At 49.6% G+C, this 25,010-nt stretch overlaps 1 protein-coding gene across 2 annotated transcripts; it reads left to right on the top strand.

Moving 5' to 3' along the window:
* The first annotated feature begins 500 nt into the window (after positions 1-500).
* On the top strand, positions 501-24,790 carry LOC147124889 (proteolipid protein DM alpha). 2 transcript variants are annotated; one of them, XM_085994261.1, is made up of 6 exons: positions 501-616; positions 9,227-9,383; positions 13,016-13,184; positions 19,246-19,319; positions 21,583-21,648; positions 24,402-24,790. In XM_085994261.1, the coding sequence occupies exons 1-6, from the start codon at positions 591-593 to the stop codon at positions 24,525-24,527; spliced, it is 618 nt and encodes a 205-aa protein (XP_085850387.1). In that variant the 5' UTR covers positions 501-590; the 3' UTR covers positions 24,528-24,790. The 2 variants fall into 2 exon arrangements, with proteins under 2 accessions (XP_085850387.1, XP_085850396.1); XM_085994270.1 differs by lacking the exon at positions 24,402-24,790 and adding an exon at positions 22,573-23,165.
* The last annotated feature ends 220 nt before the right edge of the window (positions 24,791-25,010 follow it).

Genomic DNA, 25,010 nt, shown 5'->3' with positions numbered 1-25,010 from the left:
TCCTTTTGTTTCTCTCTCACACCTGGCAGTTACCTCTTGCCCTGCCAGTACACTTTACACCTAATCTCAGCCTATTACCATCTCGTCTAGCTCTTTTGTTTCTTTCACTTCTTTTGTCCAATCGCAGCCCTGCCTTCGATCTAATTTCTTTTCTTTCCAGTTTTGAAGAAGGGTTCGACCCGAAATGTCAACTCAAATTTCTCTCCACGGATGTTGCCTGACCTGCTGAGTTTTTCCAGCATTTTCTGTTGTTATTTCTGGAACCTTCACTGTTGAGTAGAGGGGTAGAGGACAAGGCTGGTTTCTGTATCACTGGGTATTTACATTGCCCATGTTGGGGCGGGTGATGGGAGGGGGAGGGGTAAGGGAGAGGGGTGAGGTGGGGGCCGGTTCCTGTAGTATCTCTCTCACTCTTGGCTTTACCCACAGGTTGCTCGGAGTGCTGTGTGAGATGTCTCCGGGGTGTTCCCTATGCCTCTCTCATCGCTACCATCCTGTGTTTTGTGGGAGTGGCCCTTTTCTGTGGCTGTGGCCACGAGGCCCTGACTGGGACGGAGAAACTCATCGAGCTTTACTTCTCCAATGACTTCATGGACTACGCTCTCCTGGTGAATGTGTAAGTATCTTGACGTCTTTCTCATCTGTCCAGCTACCTCGGTCTCGGCCTCACCCCCACTTGCTGATGACACTAAGTTGTGTAGATGGGAGCAGAAAGTCACCAAGGGACATCGGCAGATAGTGAGTGGGAAAAACTGTGGCAGATGGAGTTCAATGTGGGGAATGTTAGATCCGTGTATCTTAATGCTGTGTCCTTCAATAATCAGACAACAGACTGCAGAGAACGATTCAACAGGTGTTTACTGAATGAGGGTTACTCTAGAACTAAGTGTACAGATCACTACTCAGGGTTTATATACAGGTGTGGTCACTGCCGGTACTACAGTATAGAGGAGCTGTAAAAAGTAGTTCTCTCCCTTAAAGGTACATACATTACAATTCCTCCCCTTTTAGATTAACAGTACCATAACACTCATTTAACAATTAAATATCAAACTAATTACAATTAACACTTTTAACATGCAACATTAGCTGAAAATAGTCTATTTATAAATTCAGTCTTTGGGGAGGCTTCCTGATCCTTTCTGGATAGCGCCTTTCCCGAGTGTCTTGCTCTTGGTGCGGAGGCGATTCTGGCCCCCTGTCGTCGGTTGGTTCATCCGCTTCCGATGCTACTGTTTCTGGGGTAGATGCTACCTGTACGTCGGGTTCATCACCAGGTACGTATGGGCGAGGCATGGAGTTGACTTGTTCCTGTGACTCTAGGATCTGGTCAGCATGGCGTCTCACGATGCTCTCCCCAACGTCCACTGTGTACATTAGTGAGCCCTGCCGTGTGCATATCGTTCCTGGCTGCCATTTTTCTGTTCGTTAGTCGCGGGCCAAGACTGGTTGCCCTACATTGAAGCTCCTTGTTGGCTTCTCATGGATGTGCTGGAATTGCTTACTCTCAACATCTCTTCGTACGTTTGGTCTGAGCAAATCCAGGCGAGATCTTAACCTTCGGTTAAAGAATATCATGGCTGGGGCCTGGTTGTTGACTGCATGTGTCGCATTCCGGTAGGCGAACAGGAAATTGTCCACCTTGTGCTGCAGCGGAATGTTGTCATTGTACATAGCCTTTATTGCCTTCTTAAAGGTTTGTACGAACCTCTCAGCCAATCCATTTGTGGCTAGATGATACGGGGCGGATGTGTAATGCCTTACCCCATTCTTTTTCAAGAACCTCCGGAACTCTTCGGACACAAACTGTGGTCCGTTGTCGGAGCAAATCTGTTCTGGCAAGCCATTCCTGGCAAAAATGGTCCATAGGACTGCAATAGTTTTCTCCGTGGTGGTGGAGGACATTTTGATGACCTCAGGCCATTTCGAGTGCGCATCCACGGCTATTAAAAACATTGAGTCCATGAATGGACCAGCAAAATCAATATGCACCTGTTGCCATGGAGATGAGGGCCACTCCCATGGGTGTAGAGGGGCATGTGGTGGTACATTTTGGACCTTCTGGCATCCTGAGCAGCTCTTTGTCAGGTCCTCGATTTGCTGATCGATCCCCGGCCACCACACATAAGCCCTAGCAAGGCTTTTCATTTTCACCCCTCCCAGATAACCTTCGTGAAGCTCATTGAGCACTCTCTCCCTTAACTTGGGTGGAATTACCACTCAGGATCCACACATCAAGGTCCCCTGGCATACTGACAGCTGTTCTCTTCTGAATGAGAATGCTGGCAACAGTGAGTCGCCATGTGCTGGCCATCCCTTCACCGTCAAATCATATACCTGAGACAGTGTCGGGTCATTTGGGGTCCCCTTCTCTATACCAGCGTTAGTTACTGGCAAGCGTTCAATTATAGTCGAATGAAATATTTCGACAGGGTCCACTGCTGGTGCTTCCTCCGCAGTAGGCAGTGGCAGGCGTGATAGCCCATCAGCGTTTCCATGCTGTTTCGTGCCCTTATACTCGATTTCATATTGGTGCGACCCTAGAAAAAGGGACCATCTTTGTAGCCGTTGTGCAGTCATCAACGGAACGCCCTTCTTTGGATTAAAGATGGAGACAAGTGGTTGGTGGTCAGTCAGCAAGGTGAACTTCGGCCCATGCAGATAGTGGTTGAATTTTTTCACTCCACACACTAGGCTGAGGGCCTCCCTGTCAATCTGGGCGTAGTTACGCTCGGCTGAGGTTAGTGATCCTGACGCCAAGGCTATTGGCCTCTCCCAGCCGTCCGAGAATTTGTGCGACAGCACCGCTCCAATGCCGTAGGGTGACTCATCACATGCCAACCGAATTGGTAATGCCGGGCTGTAATGGGCCAATACCTCTTTCGATGTGATTAGTGTTTTGCTCTTCTGGAAAGCTCGTCTACATTCGTCACTCCACTTCCATGGCACCCCAGTTTGTAGTAGGGTGTTCAGTGGGTGTAGTATTGTAGACAAATTTGGCAAGAACTTATGGTAGTAGTTTACCAGCCCGAGGAACGACCTCAGTTGTGACACATTTTCCGGTGCTGGAACCTTGACTACTGCCTCAATCTTCTCTGGGGACTTATGTAACCCCTCTTTATCGATAACATGGCCACAATACGAGATCTGTTTTCTAATAAACTCGCATTTGGGGCGGTTAGCTCGGAGCCCATATTCCTACAATCTAGTGAGCACCTGGCAAGGTGATCACTGTCATTTTCGCCCATGACCAGGATGTCGTCCAAATAACACTGGGACCCTGGGATTCCTTGCAGGACTTGTTCCATTGCCCTCTGCCAAATAGCCGGAGCTGATGCTACCCCGAATACCAGCCGGTTGTATTGGTAGAGACCTTTATGGGTGTTGATTGTGAGGTATTTTTTGATGCTTCTTCTACCTCCATTTGCAGATACGCCTGGGCCAGATCAATCTTAGTGAAGCGTTTCCCTCCAGATAGCGAGGCGAAAATATCTTCAATCCGCAGAAGTGGATATTGTACGGTGTGAAGGACCGGGTTCACTGTTACCTTAAAGTCCCCACAGATGTGAACCTTCTATGGTTCCCCAGGCGTGCTGCTCAACGACTTTTTCATCAGAGGGACGATGGGTGTAGCCCACTCGCTCCAGCCTACCTTGGACAGTACACCTGAACGTTCCAGACTCTCCAGCTCTGCTTCGACGGCTGGGTGGATTGCATAAGGTACCGGTCTGGCGTTAAAAAAAATTTGGGGCTTGCGTTTTCTTCAATTTTAATCATCGCTGTCATGCCTTTTAGTGTTCCGAGTCCTTGCTGGAACACTTATTTCGCGTCAGTTAGGGTCTTTGACAGTCGCCCAGGTGTGACGTCGTCATCCTTTTTGTCAGCCACAGTCAGTGCCTGTATGGAATGCCAATCTAGCTGTATCTTCCGGATCCATTCACGTCCTAGTAGTGGTGGTCCTCCATCTGGCAATACATATAGGTCAATTTTTGGTGTTTCCTTGCCATTATATATAACGTTCACCCTTATTTTTCCTTTGGGGTAGACTTTTTGCCCCGTGTACGTCTTCAAGACAATCTTTGTATCTCTCAAGGGTATATGTGAGAACAGCCGCTTGTAGTCCCTTCGGTTTATGACTGTTAGGGCTGATCCTGTGTCCAATTCCATTTTCACTTGGACTCCTGCTATCTTGAGCGTGACCCAGATAGTTTGGTGATCCTCCGTTTTGATCACATTATGTAGTTTCAGACAACCCAGCTCCTTGCTTCCGGAGTCTGTATCACTCTTCTGTTCGTCTGAACTACTCTCCGTCACCTTATGTACCTTCTTGTACTTCTCCTGTGGAGATTTCTTGCTGCTGGTTTCCTTTCCCGACCTGCAGACTCTTGCTATGTGTCCTATTTTTCCACACTGTCTGCACACTTTGTCCTTGAACCAGCAATCATTATGGCCGTGTGTTGTTCTGCCGCAGCGATAGCACTTCACTGTTCCGTATGACATTTCATTTGTGCCATATTCTTGCGGTCTCCGTTGTATCTCTGCAGCGCCCCGTGCTGCTGCTTCATGTGATACTGCAATGCTGAAAGCCTTGTCCAGCGTAAGATCCTTTTCTGATAGAAGCCGTTTCTGGGTTCCTTCACTTTGAAGCCCACACACAAACTTGTCCCTTAAAGTATCTGCTAGTCCCGTTCCAAACTGGCAGTGTTTCAATAACTTGCGCAGTTCCGTTAAATACTCAGCATTACTTTCATCTTTATGCTGGTTCCTTTTGTGAAACTTAAATCTTTCTGCTATCAGCAGCGGTGTGGGGTTTAAGTGGTCCTGTAGGATTGACACTATGTTTTCAAAATCCTTTTCTACTGGCTTCTCTGGGGTTACTAGGTTTCATAGTAAGCCGTACGTTTTTGCACCCATTGAATTCAACAATACCAGCGCTTTCTTGTCATCTGGCACTTCATTCGCCTTGCAGTATATTTCTATGCGTTCGACATATGTCGTCCAATCTTCGACTTCATTGTCGAATGCTGTGATATTGCCACTCTTCGGCATTTTTGGGTGTGGTTAGACTGGTTTAAAATGGCGTCTCCTGCGCTTTCCTTTCTTCCCCGCTGTGGCTTAAAATGGCGTCTCCCGCGCTGCTGCCAACGCCGCTCTCGGCGGTCCTCGTGGCAAATGGCGACGCCCTGTGGGTTTCGTGCGCTGCTCCTGCGCTGCTGCCAACGCCGCTCTGTGCGGTCCTCATGGCAATGGCAGCGCCTCGCGTTTTCCTGCGCGCCTCTCTTCCCCCGTTGACGCTGCTTGGCCCTTGAACACCGGCTGCGCCCTGTGCGCTCTGCCCTCTCTCTCTCCCCGATCGACGCTGCTCGGCCCTTGAACACCGGCTGCGGTCTGCTCTCTCTCGTCTCTCCCGTCGACGCTGCTCGGCCTTTTTCTGTGCCTCTCGGTCGGGCTCTAGCCCGCCGCTGTCCAGGAAGGGTCTGCGCAGTACCTGTTGCCAGCCTGTTTTGCTGGACCACCGTGACTGGAAAGCCAAGCCTGACTCTCGACAGCCTCCCCTGCGATGCTCAAATCTCTGCTGGATGACTGGGCGGTTGCCCGTGGTCGACGCCCGTGCTTCTGGACTCGACCTTCTTCCACTGTTCTCCAGGAGCGAATCCCTGGGAGGTGAGGCCAAGTTGCTGGTAGGTTCGAACTTGCTCGTCGCCACTGTTAGATCCGTGTATCTTAATGATGTGTCCTTCAATAATCAGACAACAGACTGCAGAGAATGATTCAACAGGTGTTTACTGAATGAGGGTTACGCTAGAACTAACTGTACAGATCACTACTCGGGGTTTATATACAGGTGTGGTCACTGCCGGTACTACAGTATACAGGAGCTGTAAAAAGTAGCTCTCCCCCTTAAAGGTACGTACATTACAGGGAAGTGTGAGCTCATCCACTTTGGACACAAGAAAGATAAATCAGAGTTTTTTCTAAATGGTGAGAAGCTGGGAACTGTAGAGGAACTGAGATTTAGGGGTCCAACCACAGAAATCACTAAAACTAGTGAGCAGGTACAAAAATAATTTAAAAGGCTAATGGCGTGTTGGCCTTTCTCTCAAAGGGGCTGGAATACAAAGGGGAGGAAGTTATGCTCAGGTGTACCGAGCTCTGATCAGAGCCCATCTGGACACTGCGTCCAGTTCTGGGCCCCACACCTCAGGAAGGATAGATTGGCCTTGGAGGGGGAGCAGCCCAGATTCACCAGAATGATACCGGGGCTAAAAGGGTTAAATTATGAGGATTGGTTACATAAACTCAGCTTGTATTCCCTTGAATGTAGATGATTAAGGAGCGATCTGATCGAGGTGTTTAAAGGATTTAGTAGAGTTGATAGAGAGAAACTATTTCCTCTGGCGGGAGAATTAAGAAAGATGGGCCATAGCCTTAAAATTAGAGCCAGGCCGTTCAGGAGTGAAATCAGGAAGGACTTTTTAACACAAAGGGCTGTAGAAATGTGGAGCTCTCTTTTTCCACCCCCCCCCCCCCCCCCCCCCAAAAAGGCTGTTGGGTAAGGGTATCAAGGTATATGGAGTGAAGGCGGGTAAATGGAGTTGAGGTAAAAATCAGCCCTGATCTAATAGAATGGCAAAGCAGGCTTGAGAGGCTGAATGGCCTCCTTCTGTTCCTATATGCCCCTCTTGCCACCTGTCACTCCACCTCTGTCCCTGTCTGTGTGTTTGCTGTACCTGCCCTGGGAGTGTTTGATGGGACAGTGTAGAGGGAGCTTTACTCTGTATCTAACCCGTGCTGTACCTGCCCTGGGAGTGTTTGATGGGACAGTGTAGAGGGAGCTTTACTCTGTATCTAACCCGTGCTGTACCTGCCCTGGGAGTGTTTGATGGGACAGTGCAGAGGGAGCTTTACTCTGTATCTATCCCGTGCTGTACCTGCCCTGGGAGTGTTTGATGGGACAGTGTAGAGGGAGTTTTACTCTGTATCTAACCTGTGCTGTACCTGCCCTGGGAGTGTTTGATGGGGACAGTGTAGAGGGAGCTTTACTCAGTATCTAACCCGTGCTGTACCTGCCCTGGGAGTGTTTGATGGGACACTGTAGAGGGAGTTTTACTCTGTATCTAACCCGTGCTGTACCTGCCCTGAGAGTGTTTGATGGGGACAGTGTAGAGGGAGCTTTACTCAGTATCTAACCCGTGCTGTACCTGCCCTGGGAGTGTTTGATGAGGCAGTGTAGAGGGAGCTTTACTCTGTATCTAACCCGTGCTGTACCTGCCCTGGGAGTGTTTGATGGGACAGTGTAGAGGGAGCTTTACTCTGTATCTAACCCGTGCTGTACCTGCCCTGGGAGTGTTTGATGGGACAGTGTAGAGGGAGCTTTACTCTGTATCTAACCCGTACTGTACCTGCCCTGGGAGTGTTTGATGGGGCAGTGTAGAGGGAGCTTTACTCAGTATCTAACCCGTGCTGTACCTGCCCTGGGAGTGTTTGATGGGGCAGTGCAGAGGGAGCTTTACTTAGTATCTAAGCCGTGCTGTACCTGCACTGGGAGTGTTTGATGGGGCAGTGTAGAGGGAGCTTTACTCTGTATCTAACTCGTGCTGTACCTGCCCTGGGAGTGTTTGATGGGACAGTGTAGAGGGAGCTTTACTCTGTATCTAACCCGTGCTGTACCTGCCCTGGGAGTGTTTGATGGGACAGTGTAGAGGGAGCTTTACTCTGTATCTAACCCGTGCTGTACCTGCCCTGGGAGTGTTTGATGGGACAGTGTAGAGGGAGCTTTACTCTGTATCTAACCCGTGCTGTACCTGCCCTGAGAGTGATTGATGGGACAGTGTAGAGGGAGCTTTACTCAGTATCTAACCCGTGCTGTACCTGCCCTGGGAGTGTTGATGGGACAGTGTAGAGGGAGCTTTACTCTGTATCTAACCCGTGCTGTACCTGCCCTGGGAGTGTTTGATGGGACAGTGTAGAGGGAGTTTTACTCTGTATCTAACCCATGCTGTACCTGCCCTGGGAGTGTTGATGGGACAGTGTAGAGGGAGCTTTACTCTGTATCTAACCCGTGCTGTACCTGCCCTGGGAGTGATTGATGGGACAGTATAGAGGAAACCTTACTCTGTATCTAACCCATGTTGTACCTGCCCTGGGAGTGATTGATGGGACAGTGTAGAGGGAGCTTTACTCAGTATCTAACCCGTGCTGTACCTGCCCTGGGAGTGTTGATGGGACAGTGTAGAGGGAGCTTTACTCTGTATCTAACCCGTGCTGTACCTGCCCTGGGAGTGTTTGATGGGACAGTGTAGAGGGAGTTTTACTCTGTATCTAACCCATGCTGTACCTGCCCTGGGAGTGTTGATGGGACAGTGTAGAGGGAGCTTTACTCTGTATCTAACCCGTGCTGTACCTGCCCTGGGAGTGATTGATGGGACAGTATAGAGGAAACTTTACTCTGTATCTAACCCGTGTTGTACCTGCCCTGGGAGTGTTTGATGGGACAGTGTAGAGGAAACTTTACTCTGTATCTAACCCGTGCTGTACCTGCCCTGGGAGTGATTGATGGGGCAGTATAGAGGAAACTTTACTCTGTATCTAACTCGTGCTGTACCTGCCCTGGGAGTGATTGATGGGACAGTGTAGAGGAAACTTTACTCTGTATCTAACCCGTGCTGTACCTGCCCTGGGAGTGATTGATGGGACAGTATAGAGGAAACTTTACTCTGTATCTAACCCGTGCTGTACCTGCCCTGGGAGTGTTTGATGGGACAGTATAGAGGAAACTTTACTCTGTATCTAACTCGTGCTGTACCTGCCCTGGGAGTGATTGATGGGACAGTGTAGAGGGAGTTTTACTCTGTATCTAACCCATGCTGTACCTGCCCTGGGAGTGATTGATGGGACAGTGTAGAGGGAGCTTTACTCTGTATCTAACCCGTGCTGTACCTGCCCTGGGAGTGATTGATGGGACAGTGTAGAGGGAGCTTTACTCTGTATCTAACCCATGCTGTACCTGCCCTGGGAGTGTTTGATGGGACAGTGTAGAGGAAACTTTACTCTGTATCTAACCCGTGTTGTACCTGCCCTAGAGTTTAGGAGGAGAATCCCCTTGCAAAGAATGTTTGAATGTTTCAAGTTGTCTCGCTCTAGTTGTGTGATCTGCCCTCTTGTGTGTGAGTGAGAGTTGAAGTTGTTAAACCTTTTAAATTGCCTGTTCTCTCTGCTGCTCCAGAATCCAGGTGTTCCAGTACATTATCTATGGGACTGCCTCCTTCTTCTTCTTGTATGGGGTGCTGCTGCTGGCGGAGGGGTTCTACACAACCAGTGCCATCAAGGCCCTCTTCGGGGAATTCCGGACCACCGTGTGTGGGAGATGTGTGAGCGCAACGGTAAGTCGATCCAAGCTCGCACCATGTAAAACCGTCCAGACTCTGACCTCTGTTCACAGCTCAACTGTGAACCCTCATCGGGTATTGTTGGAGGGAGGTGGATCTTGCAACGTAAAGGAATCATCGGAATTGGAAGTTTGAATCGTAAATAAATTGTTGGGATTGGGGATTTTGCAATGTGAATGGGTTGTTGGATTGTGGGATCGTACTCCAGGGGTAAAGGTGCTGGGCTCAGATACATACCACTCTCTATGGCCTGATGCTCCATCCTCTTTGTCGCCCTCCCAAAACATGGGCGGATGTAGTGACACGGTGTGGAAGTTGCCGAGTTCCATTCTTGTCATTTTTTGGTATTTTTCTCCCCCCTGTTGCCTTGGCTCTTGGTGGGACACTGTTTGGTGGGTGCCGAACACTCTTGCTCAGGGGGGCCTAGAGAGCGGGTATTGGTAGACAAGCAGGGGGCATCATTCACACCATCCTATAACACGACACATACTGGCTCCATTTTAAAATGAACACATTACAAACTTTTCTGTTACCAGTGGCGAAGATGAGAGAGCGGACTTGACTTTTTCAACTCGCCCTCCTCCAGTCACCTCTGTCTGCCCCCGTCACAGCCTGATCATCTCTTGAACGGTCCCAGGGCTTGTCGAGACTGTAGAGTCTGGGTACGCGGGGCATTAAGTAATGGTATGGGGAGATGGAGAATGAAGATTCCCTCTGTGCTTCAGTGCAGCTAAATCTCTTGGCACGCACCAGGTTGCTGGCCACCTCCAAGATCTCGGCCGTCGGGTTCTACAAGCTACCAACACGCCCGCTGTAAGCGGTGCGACTGTATTCTGTGCCAACTTGGCTAGTTTGTATTATGTGTCTAAAGTTAGGAACAGCTTGGGGTCCCATCACCAAATACTGGGGCACTCCTCTCCTCCTTCCCCCTCCCCCACCCGGACAATTCTTTGTCTGCGCCCAGAGTTTGCCTTGAACTCCCACTGCTCCTGGATTCAGCTAGCAGCCTTTCATGAGGACCTTTAGCAAACGCCATTTGGAAATCTAGCACATCACATCATATGTTTTTTGCCACTATCCACTTGGGATGTCACCTAGTCAAAAAAACAGCCAGCAAGGTTCATCAGGCACTGAGGCCAATGCAGTGACCCAGCTGAGATCTACCTACTATCTACTACTAAATCTCTTGGCATGCACCAGGTTGCTGGCCACCTCCAAGATCTCGGCCGTCGGGTTCTACTAGCTATCACAGGCAAATCGCACTGACACCAACACGCCCGCTGTAAGCAGTGCGGACTGTATTCTGTGCCAACTTGGCCAGTTTGTATTATGTGTCTAAAGTTAGGAACAGCTTGGGGTCCCGACGATGCTTGCGCCTGCGCTCACACGGAGGTCGAACTCCAAACCATCGTAAATACCTTCACCGAAGCATACGAGAGCATAGGCCTTACACTAAACATCCGTAAGACAAAGGTCCTCTACCAACCTGCCCCCGCCACACAGTGCTGCCCCCCGATTATCAAAATCCACGACAAGGCCTTGGACAATGTGGACCACTTTCCATACCTCTGGAGCCTACCGTCAACAAGGGCAGACGTCGACGACGAAGTCCAACACTGCCTTCAGTGTGCCAGTGCAGCCTTCGGTCGCCTGAGGAAGAGAGTGTTTGAAGACCAGGACCTCAAACCCGGCACTAAGCTCATGGTCTACAGAGCAGCAGTGATACCTGCCCTGCTGTATGCCTCAGAGATATGGACCATGTACAGCAGGCACCTCAAAGCACTGGAGAGGTACCACCAACGCTGCCTCCGCAAGATCCTGCAAATCCACTGGCAGGATAGGCGCACCAACGTCCGTGTTCTTGCTCAGGCCAACATCCCCAGTATCGAAGCTTTGACCACGCTCAATCAGCTCCGATGGACGGGTCACACTGTCCGCATGCCCGATACGAGACTCCCAAAACAAGCGTTCTATTCGGAGCTCCGGCACGGCAAGAGAGCCCCAGGTGGGCAGAGGAAACGCTTCAAGGACACCCTCAAAACCTCCTTGGAAAAAGTGTAACATCCCAACTTTCACCTGGGAATCCCTGGCCCAAGACCGCACAAAGTGGAGGAGAAGCATCCAGGAAGGCGCAGAACACCTCGCGTCTCTTCGGGAGCAAGCGGAAGCCAAGCGCAGGCAGCGCAAGGAGCGCACGTCAACCCAAGCACCCCACCCACCCACCCGCTCCTTCAACCACCGTCTGCCCCACCTGTGACAGAGACTGTAGGCCCCGCATTGGACTCATCAGTCACCTGAGAACTCATTTTTAATGTGGAAGCAAGTCACCCTCGGTTCCGAGGGACTGCCGAAGAAGAAGACGACCTTAGCATAGATCAAGGATGGGCCCTGGGACCTGGTTTGGAAATTTCAGGCACTGCTTCCCCTACCAACTGAACATTGAAACTGAGGTATTGTTTTAAAGTTAAATCTTCTTTGATTGAAACCTTCCCTGTGCAGGGCAACCTTGGACCTGAGCCCAGCCTCTGGCTACATCATCCTCTGACTATCTGCATACCCTATGGATGTTGCTGCCTGGCCCAAGCATCTGAGGTCCATGCGCTGGATCAAAAGTTTCCTCCCATCAGACCTGGCCATGAATTGTAAAAATGTTTTGAAATAGCCCTATAATGGGCATGTTCCCACTGGAGAAGAGAATGTTGAGAGGTGATGTGATCGCTGTGTTTAGGATTCTAAAGGGACTAGCTAATGTCGAACGCGACGAGCTGTTTCACCTTGTCCAGAACAGTAGAACGAAAGGACATGGTCTGCGCTTGAAGTGGAGTAAATTCAAAACTAATCTGGTAACCGTATTTCAGTGAGCGAGTGGTCAATCTGTGGAACAGGCTCCCTAGGGAGATGGTGGAAGCAGTTAGTGTTGATTCATTCAAATGTAAATTAGATAGATTTCTTTCAGAAAATAACATTTTGGGATCCAGTTGGAGTAATTTGAGACATGACATGGTGAGTGTAGCGAGCTCGGGAGGAAGAGGCGACTTTGGACCTGGGGTTCCCAAAGCTCTCCACCACTGGGCTTTCTCTCGCCTCATGTCTGGGTCTGTTGTAGACTCACTGATAGAGATTGATGCTGTGATTGGTCAACACTCCATTATCGTTGTATCATGTGACTCCCAGGATGGTAGGAGATGCATGAGATGGACCTTGGTCTTTTTTCATCCAACAATTCCTAAGTATAATGTACCTGATGGAGCTTTTGTCCTACATGTTCTGTGGGGTGTTGTTTAGAAAGCTTCCTTGATAAAGCTCCCTGTGCAGTATGAAGAGAAAACTGGAAAGTTGGACTGGAGCACCTTGGAGCAGATTGTAAATGGCTTCATCCTAGTGTTTGACGGTGAGTCCTGGAGGGGTGAAGATTACATCTAATAGTTGACCTATTTAAAGTGGATTGTGACCCATTTTAGATCATGACGCCAGTTCAATGTCCATTTCCGTTCTGCACCGTTGGGTTATTGAGAGATTTCCTGGCTGGGTTGAGGTTTTTCCAGCACGGTTTCTCTTCCCCCATACACATGACGTGCTGGGCTGAGCTTGGCTGCATTTCCCACTGACTTCTCCTCTACTTGCAGTTCATCTTCCTGACCTACGCCCTGGGCGTGACCTGGATGGGAGTCTTCGCCTTCTCTGCGTTGCCAGTCTACATTTACTACACCATGTGGTCCACATGCCAAATGGTCAAATATGTGACAGAAAATGGCACGGGCTTCGATGATATTTGTGTGGATGCCAGACAGTACGGTATGGATTTGGGCCACTTTTAAAAGTTAAATACAGTTTTTGAAATAATCTGATTTTTTTTCCATGTACACCTTGACACTGGTAGCCCCACAGTACAGGACACTTCCAGAGGCTGTGCCAAGACCCACAGTACAAGACACGCCAGGGGAAAGAGGCCAGGGTCCCACAATACAGGACACCCTCGGGGAAAGGGGCCAGGGTCCCACAATACAGGACACCCTCGGGGGAAAGGGGCCAGGGTCCCACAGTACAGGACACCCCCAGGGGAAAGGGGCCAGGGTCCCACAGTACAGGACACCCTCAGGGGAAAGGGGCCAGGGTCCCACAGTACAGGACACCCTCAGGGGAAAGGGGCCAGGGTCCCACAGTACAGGACACCCTCAGGGGAATGGAGCCAGGGTCCCACAGTACAGGACACCCCCAGGGGAAAGGGGCCAGGGTCCCACAGTACAGGACACCCTCGGGGGAAAGGGGCCAGTGTCTCACAGTACAGGACACCCTCGGGGAAAGGGGCCAGGGTCCCACAGTACAGGACACCCCCGGGGGAAAGGGGCCAGGGTCCCACAATACAGGACACCCCCAGGGGAAAGGGGCCAGGGTCCCACAGTACAGGACACCCTCGGGGGAAAGGGGCCAGGGTCCCACAGTACAGGACACCCCCGGGGGAAAGGGGCCAGGGTCCCACAGTACAGGACACCCTTGGGGGGGAAAGGGGCCAGGGTCCCACAGTACCGGGCACCCTCGGGGGAAAGGGGCCAGGGTCCCACAGTACAGGACACCCCCAGGGGAAAGGGGCCAGGGTCCCACAGTACAGGACACCCCCAGGGGAAAGGGGCCATGGTCCCACAGTACAGGACACCCCCAGGGGAAAGGGGCCAGGGTCCCACAGTACAGGACTCCGGCAGGGGAAAGGGGCCAGGGTCCCACAGTACAGGACATCCCCAGGGGAAAGGGGCCAGTGTCCCACAGTACAGGACACCCCCAGGGGAAAGGGGCCAGGGTCCCACAGTACAGGACACCCCCAGGGGAAAGGGGCCAGGGTCCCACAGTACAGGACACCCCCAGGGGAAAGGGGCCAGGGTCCCACAGTACAGGACATCCCCAGGGGAAAGGGGCCAGGGTCCCACAGTACAGGACACCCTCAGGGGAAAGGGGCCAGTGTCCCACAGTACAGGACACCCCCAGGGGAAAGGGGCCAGGGTCCCACAGTACAGGACACCCTCGGGGGAAAGGGGCCAGGGCCCCACAGTACAGGACACGCTCGGGAAAGGGGCCAGGGTCCCACAATACAGGACACCCTCGGGGGGAAAGGGGCCAGGGCCCCACAGTACAGGACACCCTCGGGGGGGAAAGGGGCCAGGGTCCCACAGTACAGGACATCCCCAGGGGAAAGGGGCAGGGTCCCACAGTACAGGACACCCCCAGGGGAAAGGGGCCAGGGTCCCACAATACAGGACACCCCCAGGTGAAAGGGGCCAGGGTCCCACAATACAGGACACCCCCAGGTGAAAGGGGCCAGGGTCCCACAGTACAGGACACCCTCGGGAAAGGGGCCAGGGCCCCACAGTACAGGACACCCCCAGGGGAAAGGGGCCAGGGTCCCACAGTACAGGACACCCCCAGGGGAAAGAGGCCAGGGCCCCACAGTACAGGGCACCCTCGGGAAAGGGGCCAGGGCCCCACAGTACAGGACACCCTCGGGAAAGGGGCCAGGGCCCCACAGTACTGGACACCCCCAGGGGAAAGGGGCCAGCGTCCCACAGTACAGGACACCCCCAGGGGAAAGGGGCCAGGGTCCCACAGTACAGGACATCCCCAGGGGAAAGGGGCCAGGGTCCCACAGTACAGGACACCCCCAGGGGAAAGGGGCCAGGGTCCCACAGTACAGGACATCCCCAGGGGAAAGGGGCCAGGGTCCCACAGTACAGGACACCCCCAGGGGAAAGGGGCCAGGGTCCCACAGTACAGGACACCCCCAGGGGAAAAGGGCCAGGGTCCCACGGTACAGGACACCCCCAGGGGAAAGGGGCCAGGGTCCCACAATACAGGACACCCTCAGGGGAAAGGGGCCAGGGTCCCACAGTACAGGACACCCCCAGGGGAAAGGTGCCAGGGTCCCACAGTACAGGACAACCCCCAGTGGAAAGGGGCCAGGGTCCCACAGTACAGGACATCCCCAGGGGAAAGGGGCCAGGGTCCCACAGTACAGGACATCCCCAGGGGAAAGGGGCCAGGGTCCCACAGTACAGGACACCCCCAGGGGAAAGGGGCCAGGGTCCCACAGTACAGGACACCCTCGGGAAAGGTGAAGGTCTCGCAGCGCAGGTCACCCCCAAGGGGAAGATCTTGCATCCTATAATCAAAGTTATCACTAAGGGGATGTACCAGGGACGGTGTTGGGCATCAGCAGTGTCAAACACAGTAGGACAGATGACCAGGTCAATCCAGAAGTAGGGCTAACCAAATTAGTAACAATACTGTGGAGGAGGAATTCCTGGAGTGTTTAAGGGATGGTTTCCTGGACCAATATGTCGAGGAACCAACCAGAGATCAGGCCATCTTAGACTGGGTATTATGTAACGAGAAAGGATTAATTAGCAGTCTTGTTGTACGCGGCCCCTTGGGTCGGAGCGATCATAATATGATAGAATTCTTCATTTAAGATGGAGAATGAAGTAGTTGACTCAGAAACTAGGGTCCTCAATTTAAATAGAGGAAACTACGATGGTCTGAGGAGTGAGTTGGGTAGGATTGATTGGGGAATGGCACTCCAAGGGTTGACGGTGGATAGGCAATGGCAAACATTCAAAGACCGAATGGATGAACTACAGAAGTTGTTCATCCCAGTTTGGCATAAAAATAAAACAAAAAAGGTGACTCAACCGTGGCTAACAAGGGAAATTAGGGATAGCATAAGATCCAAGGAGAGGACATACAAATTGGCCAGAAAAAGCAATAATCCTGAGGATTGGGAGCAGTTTAGGATTCAACAAAGGAGGACAAAGGGATTAATTAAGAAAGGGAAAATAGAATATGAGAGTAAGCTTTCAGGGAACATAAAAACTGACTGTACAAGCTTTTATAGATATGTAAAGAGAAAAAGATTGGTGAAGTCAAGCGTAGGTCCCTTGCAGTCAGAATCGGGTGAATTTATAATGGGGAGCAAAGAAATGGCAGACCAACTAAATACATATTTTGGTTCTGTCTTCACAAAGGAGGACACAAATAACCTCCCAGAAATACCGCAGAACATAGGGTCTGATGAAAGGGTGGAACTGAAAGAAATCAGTATTTGTAGGGAAATGGTGTTAGGAAAATTGATGGGACTGAAGGCTGATAAATCCCCAGGGCCTGATAATCTACATCCCAGGGTACTTAAGGAAGTGGCCCTGGAAGTAGTAGATCCATTGCTGGTCATCTTCCAGAACTAAATAGACTCTGGAACAGTACCCATGGATTGGAGGGTAGCTAATGTTACCCCACTGTTCAAAAAAGGTGGCAGAGAAAAAGCGGGGAATTATAAACCGGTAAGCCTGACATCGGTAGTGGGGAAAATGCTAGAGTCCATTATAAAAGATGTAATAGCAGAGCACTTGGAAAGCAGTGACAGGATCGGACAAAGTCAACATGGATTTACAAAAGGTAAATCATGCTTGACTAATCTACTGGAATTTTTTGAGGATGTAACTGGTAAAATAGATAAGGGAGAACCAGTGAATGTGGTGTATTTGGACTTTCAGAAGGCTTTCGATAAGGTCCCACATAAGAGGTTAGCGTGCAAAATTAAGGCACATGGGATTGGGGGCAAGGTATTGATTTGGATAGAGAACTGGTTGGCGGACAGAAAGCAAAGAGTTGGAATAAACGGGTCGTTTTCCGAGTGGCAGGCAGTGACTAGTGGGGTACCGCAAGGATCGGTCCTTGGACCCCAGCTGTTCACAATATATATTAATGATCTGGACGAGGGAATTGGATGTAATATCTCCAAATTTGCAGATGACACAAAGCTGGGTGGGAGGGTATGCTGTGAGCAGGATGTCATGAAACTCCAGTACGATTTGGACAGGTTGGGTGATTGGGCAGAAACATGGCAAATGCACTATAATGTGGATAAATGTGAGGTTATCCACTTTGGTGGCCAAAAACAGGAAGGCAGATTATTATTTGAATGGCAATAGATTGGGAGAAGGGGAAGTGCAAAGAGACCTGGGTGTTCTTGTGCACCAGTCGCTGAAGGTAAGCATGCAGGTGCAGCAGGCGGTTATGAAGGCAAATGGTATGTTGGCCTTCGTAGCGAGAGGATTCGAGTACAAGAACAAGGATGTCTTGCTGCAGTTGTACAGGGCCTTGGTGAGACCGCACCTTGAGTATTGTGTGCAGTTTTGGTCACCTTACCTGAGGAAGGACGTTCTTGCCATGGAGGGAGTGCAGCGAAGATTCACCAGGCTGATACCTGGGATGGCAGGAATGACGTACGAGGAGAGATTGTGTCAATTGGGTTTATACTCACTGGAGTTTAGAAGATTGAGAGGGGATCTCATCGAAACCTATAAAATTCTGTCCGGTCTGGACAGACTAGATGCAGAAAGGATGTTTCTGATGGCCGGGGAGTCCAGAACCAGGGGTCATAGTCTAAGGATAAGGGGTAAGCCATTTCGGACTGAAATGAGGAGGAATTTCTTCACCCAGAGAGTGGTGAACCTGTGGAATTCTCTGCCACAGAGGGCGGTGGAGGCCAGTTCATTAAATATATTCAAGAAAGAGTTGGATATATTTCTTGAGGCTAAAGGGATCAAGGGATATGGGGAGAAGGCAGGGACAGGGTACTGAATTTGGATGATCAGCCATGATCTCATTGAATGGCGGAGCAGGCTCGAAGGGCCGAATGGCCTACTCCTGCTCCTATCTTCTATGTTTCTATGTCGTGGCCAGTTGATGAACAGCTTTGGTTTTAAAAACCTGATAATTGTAGGAGGAGGAATGTTTGGGGGAGGTGAGGGGTTGCGTAACATCGTGGTTCTGGGAAGGAATGTGTTTGAGTAGGAGACAGTATAGTGGCCTTTCATTAGCCAGTGGGATATGGAGTATAAGAGTAAATAAGTCTTGCTGCATTTATATAGGGCTTTGGTGAGACCACAACTGGAGTATTGTGCACAGTTCTGTTCTCCTTATCTAAAGAAGGATATATTTGTCTTATTTGTGCAACAAAGGTTCACTAGATTGATTCCTGAGATGGGACGGCTGTCCTACGAGGAGAGATTGAGTGGACTAGGCCTATTTTCTCTGGAGTTTGGAAGAATGAGAGGTGATCTTGTTGAAACATATAAAATTCTTGGAGGGCATGACTGGGTAGATGCTGCGAGGCTGTTTCCCCTGGCTGGGGAGTCTAGAACCAGGGGTCAGTCTCAGGATAAGGGGACGGCCATTTAGGACTGAGATGAGGAGGAATTTCTTCACTCAGAGGGTGGTGAATCTTTGGAATTCTCTACCCCAGAGGGCTGTGGAGGCTCAGTCGTTGAGTATATTCAAGGCTGAGAGAGATTTTTGGACACTAAGGGAATCGAGGGATATGAGGATAGTGCAGGAAAGTGAAGTTGATGTAGAAGATCAGCCATGATCTTATTGAATGGTAAAGCAGACTTAGGGATCTCCTCCTGCTCCTATTTCTTATGGGACACTCTTCCTCCAAAAGTCTGGAGATCAATTGAAACGTTGAAGACTGAGATTGATAGATATTTGTTGGGTAAGGATATCAAGGGATTATGGAACAAAAGCGAGTAAATGGAATTGAGGTACAGATCAGCCATGATCTGATTGAATGGTGGAGCAGGCTCGAGGGACTAAATGACCTCGTCCTGTTCCTGTGTTCATGTGACTTTCTGGTTGGTGAGCCCAGTTGGGTTCTGGTGGTGAACTGGTTTGTGCTAAAGCCAATCTTCAAAAGTGTGAAAGAAATTCAACGACCAGCTTGTATTGACACCTAAATACAACACCGATTAACTTGTATATAATGTAACTGTGCTGACGCTCTTCCCACTTCCTTGTCCTGCTGCTGTTTCAGGGATCCTACCGTGGAATGCCAGTCCAGGGAAGGTCTGCGGCCTGAGTTTAGCGGCTGTTTGCAACACGTCGGAGGTAGGTGGTACTTCTAAACAGATTGCTCCACACCATCTCGCAGTCTTCACTCATTCATCCAGCAAGCTGGCACCACAAGCCTGCGGCAGGGGAACTAACCCCTCCCACTCACTCACGAGGTTAAATTCCTCCTCTATGCCGACGACCTGGTTCTGCTGTCACCAACTAAGGAGGGTCTACAGCAGAACCTGGACCTGCTGGAGTCGTACTGCCAGACTTGGGCCCTGACAATAAATCCCCAAAAAACCAAAGTCCTTGTGTTCCAGCAAAGATCCAAACAACATGGACCCACAATAAATTTCACAGTAGGAACAACCAAAATTGAACAAACCACTCACTACACATACTTGGGCTTAAAAATCAGTTCTACGGGAAACTTCAAACTGGCTGTGAATGAACTGAAAGAGAAAGCAAGAAGGGCTTTCTATGCCATCAAAAAATCAATTCAAATAGAAATCCCAATTAGCATTTGGCTCAAAATTTTCAAATCAGTAATTGAACCAATTGCACTCTATGGCAGTGAGGTCTGGGGACCACTAACACAACAAGATTTTGCAAAATGGGACAAACACCCAATTGAGATCCTACATGCGGAATTCTGTAAAAGTATCCTCCGGACTCAAAGGAAAACAGTAAACAACGCATGCAGGGCGGAACTAGGCCAATACCCATTAATAATCACTATCCAAAAAAGAGCCACCAAATTTTGGAATCACCTACAAATGAGCAACCCCCAATGCTATCACTACGACGCCCTGAAATGCCAAGAGCTGACCATAAAGAAGAATACCCTCAGTCAACTAGTCCTGGGACTCAATAAAGTAACTAATAACAATACTAACAATAACCAGTCCCAGGACAGTGACAGGGTAACACAAAGAATTCGACCCAACACAATCGTCGCTAAGCAAAAGGAAAAATATCTGTCATATTGGGCAGAAACAACAAAAACCCAAAGCAAACTCAATTGCTACTTGGCCCTAAACAGACAATACAACATAGCTGATTACCTGACCATGGTAAAGGATAACAAACTGAGAAGAACCTTGACAAGGTACAGACTTAGCGAACATAGCCTAGCGATCGAAAAAGGCAGACACAGGCAGACCAGGCTGCCAAGAGAAGACAGGATATGCTCTCACTGCAGTCAGGGAGTAGTTGAGACAGAGATGCACTTCCTCACAGCCTGTGGAAAATATCAGGGCATCAGAGAGAATTTCTACCAAAAATTCTCACAAATATGCCCTGAATTCAGAAATCTGACTGACAACCAAAAACTCCCATTCCTACTGGGGGAGGAGAGAAGCTGTGTAACACTGGCGGCACACTATGTTACAGCTTGCCATGAACAGAGGGACAACCAGTAAACTAAGACAAGAGTATATATAAACAAGGCGAATGTATATTTATAAACTCAGGGATATACCTGTTTATACACTGTATGAATGGAACCGCGTTTAAGTGTTCAACCATAAATGTATTTTGATGCTTTGGCAACATAAGATGTACCTTATCATGCCAATAAAGCGATTTGTATTGTATTGTATTGTGAGTCCACTTTTTGGAATGGCTCATAACTCAGAGGCAGTGAGAATATCCTGCTGGTGTATGAGTGGGTCATCTTCGCTCTGTATCTAACCCGTGCTATACCTGCCCTGGGAGTGTTTGATGGGACAGTGTAAAGGGAGCTTTACTCTGTATCTAACTTGTGCTGTACCCGCCCTGGGATTGTTTGATGTGGCAATGCAGAGTGAGCTTTACTCTGTATCTAACCCGTGCTGAGCCTGCCCTGGGAGTGTTTGATGGGACAGTGTAGAGGGAGCTTTACTCTGTATCTAACTTGTGCTGTACCTGCCCTGGGATTGTTTGATGGGACAGTGTAGAGGGAGTGTTACTCTTTATCTAACCCATGCTGTACCTGCCCTGGGAGTGTTTGATGGGACAGTGTAGAGGGAGCTTTACTCTGTATCTTCCCTATCATTACCAATTGACCTCATGCTACTCGATATCCTCCCAAGTCCTCAATTTCCAATGGGCTCAAGTGCTAGGAGACGACCAATACATGTCGATCCCAAAGAATGCCAACTTGAAGAGCAGAAAAACATCCCTCGCCGGGACACACAGCAGTCCCAAGGCCTCAGAGCCCTGAAGGGAGGGGAAGCCTTTAGATATTCGGCTGACTTGCGGTGTGACCCTTCTGTTTAATTGGTGGTGTGTTTAAGGTTGAATTCCTTTCACCTGTAATTCTATGTTTTGGGTACAGTTCGAGCTGACCTACCATTTGTTCATTGCGACATTTGCTGGAGCTGCAGCCACAGTCATTGCTTTGGTAAGTAAATAAGAATGAGATTTATGGGGGGCAGTGAGTGTGTATTACTGTGTGTGTGAAAAGGATGAATGCGAATATAAATTTGAGAGGAGCTTTCAGCTCCCACAGCAGTTAGGGATAGAGCACAAAATACAACAGTAACACACACGTATACATATATACACAGGCAGGTGCACATACATGCATATGTAGATGCGGGCACACCTGCCTGGGCTCAGAGCTCAGCACCAAAGCTGGATATCCTGTTCTGAGCTGGGAGAGGGTACATTACTGGTGAATGGGCTCAGTTAATGTGGCTGCATTACTGGTGAATGGGCTCGGTTAATATGGCTGCACTGCTGGTGAATGGACCTGGTGAATGTGGCTGCATGACTGGTGAATGGGCCTGGTGAATGTGGCTGCATGACTGGTGAATGGGCTCGGTGAATGTGGCTGCACGACTGGTGAATGGGCCTGGTGAATGTGGCTGCACGACTGGTGAATGGGCCCAGTTAATGTGACTGCATTACTGGTGAATGGGCTTGGTTAATGTGGCTGCATTACTGGTGAATGGGCTCGGTTAATGTGACTGCATTACTGGTGAATGGGCTCGGTTAATGTGGCTGCATTACTGGTGAATGGGCCCGGTTAATGTGGCTGCATTACTGGTTAATGTGGCTGCATCACTGGTGAATGGGCTCTGTTAATGTGACTGCATTACTGGTGAATGGGCCCGGTTAATGTGGCTGCATTACTGGTTAATGTGGCTGCATCACTGGTGAATGGGCTCTGTTAATGTGGCTGCATCACTGGTGAATGGGCCTAGTTATTGTGGCTGATCATAGTCTTTGTATTATTCACATTTGGCTTTCACAGACTGTAATGGTTTAATGTGTTGTTTTTTCTTCACCTCTTTTCCCCCCTCCTCTCCCCTCACATTCACAGCTAACCTACATGATGTCCTCCACCTATAACTATGCTGTTCTGAAGTTTATGAGTCGGGATGACTGCTGCACGAAATTCTAACTTGAAGCACAGACTGCGCCCACCTCTCTCTCGCGCGCTCTCTCTCTCTCTCTCTCTCTCTCTCTCTCTCTCTCTCCTTTCCTCCGCCTCTTTTGCACAACTTTAATCCGGGAAACTTCACGGACTCTTCTGTGGTTCCTCACACCCTCCGAATCCTCAGTAACAGCTGCTCCTCGCCTCACACGGACCCTGAGCTCATCGGGTAAACATCATGTAAACCGCAACAGACAGTAACTTAGCGTAAAGGACATATTACTATAACGCAAGGGAAACTTTTTAACTATTTGTTTTGGTATTAAAAAGGCTTGTGTATTCTAACCCATTTTGGATACGGAGAAAAATGTGTCTGTAGAATCTCAGGGCTTGAAATAATTTTTAAACGCAACCTTTTGCAAGTAGTTTGGATTCAGTTTTTCTACCATGTAGTGTGTACAGCATTGTGCCTTCTCGGCTTACAGCTGCTTCACGTGTGACGTTAAAGACTTGTGAAAATAAAATGCTGCCGTCTGTGAGCTGATCGATGATGTGGGTTCCTGTTCCTGTCCTGTAATGATAACATCCACAGTGCAGGCAGTCAATGGTCAACCTCCACTAATCACCAACTCTGGGGGCCAGGGCAGATTCATCTGGCGATGAGGAATAGGGGAAGAGATGGTACAGCCTGGTCTGGAGAGGGTGAAATCTAGTATGATGGGACAGTATAGAGGGAGCTTTACTCTGTATCTAGCCCGTGCTGTAGCTGCCCTGGGAGTGTTTGATGGGAAAGTGTAGAGGGAGCTTTACTCTGTATCTAACCCGTGCTGTACCTGCCCTGGGAGTGTTTGATGCGACAGTGTAGAGGGAGCTTTACTCTGTATCTAACCCGTGCTGTACCTGCCCTGGGAGTGTTTGATGGGACAGTGTAGAGGGTTCTTTACTCTGTATCTAACCTGTGCTGTACCTTTCCTGGGAGTGTTTGATGGGACAGTGTAGCTGGTATTGAGCCATGTTTCCCACCTCTGTCACATCCCACGTTGTATCTGATCACAAGTGATGGAGGCATTTCCAGACTTTGCTCAGTGTTGGTCTGGGCAGCCTGTATTCATGGTCTTGTGCAGTGAATCAATTAGGCACTTCCACACCCATCTCCAGTATAAGGCACTGCCTCTATAGATCAGTGGAAAACACAATTGCTCAGGATTCTTGTTACTAACCTTACTGTGAGTTGAATGTTTGGGTACAGCTGGTTGGGAATGGGATGGCTCAGTGGGTTACGGCTCTGTGCTCTCTGTTCCCAGTGCTGGGTTTGAGTCCCGACTCGATGACTGGACAAAAATTGTTTCTTTCAAACAACGATGAGGGTCTTCAAAGAGCGAGGCTGGGCATCCTGGTCCCAGTTTATAGTGGAACTAAGTGACGGCACAAACTGTGTCCTGACTGGTCTCTCCCAGCCCTTGCTCTGGTGCCAGTGGTCCCCTATGGTGCAGATCATGTTGAGTGGAGGGAGATTCACTCTGCACCTGGCCTCTCCTTGATGTCAAATTTGATAAGTTTACCATACCCCCTCATCTTGCTGAGCACAGAAAGTCACCCACAGAACTCAGTATCCCAAACCCACAGAGAGTGCAGCAGTGACTTCAGCCCTGGGGCAGAGGCGAATGTGGGCTTGAAGTCTCGTTACATGTGTTGGGTGTGGGTATGTGGTGTCTGTGTCTGGGTGGGGGTGTCTGTGTGTCCTTCCTCCACCATCTCCAAACCTCTCTTTATAGATCCACTTCCTACTCTGCCTGTCAGCCAACTGGGCATACACTAAGGAAGCTAACAAAACAAAGCACTGCGAGGAGTTACGGGCGAAGGAGAACCTGGAGCTCCGTCAGCTAGAGACTCGTCAATGATGTGCTGCGAAGTTTGAATTTTCACAGAAGACTGCGTGATCGGTTTAAAACAGGGCTCCTTTCGGGATTGTAATCTTCTGTTGTTCAACCTTGGCATTTTGCATCTTAATGAACAAGGAACATCACCTCTGAATACGAGAGGGGTTGGGTTGGTAAAAAGAATTCCAGAAATTTCCATTGTGTAGAAATTGCAATACCTGTACACCAGTGGAGGCCTCAGATGCCTGATGCAGATTAAAATATTGTACCTTTGGAGGAAGAAACACTTGCATTTCATTAGCGCCTTTCATGACCTCAGGATGCCCCAAAGTGCTTGACAGCCAATGAACTATTTTTGAAGTGTAGTTACTGTTGTAATGTAGGAAACGTGGCAGCCAATTTTCACAGAGCAAGCTCCCACAAACAGCAATGTGATAATGACCTGATTAAATATTGGCCATATTATGAGGGAGAACTCCCCTGCTCTTCCAATAGTGTCATGGG

This window comes from Somniosus microcephalus, chromosome 1, assembly GCF_052327205.1.
Source record: "Somniosus microcephalus isolate GS21.2 chromosome 1, FLI_Smic_1.0, whole genome shotgun sequence".
NCBI classification, from domain to species: domain Eukaryota; kingdom Metazoa; phylum Chordata; class Chondrichthyes; order Squaliformes; family Somniosidae; genus Somniosus; species Somniosus microcephalus.
The sequence above is the reverse complement of the archived record's forward strand: the minus strand, read 5'-3'. Positions and strand labels throughout refer to the sequence as shown.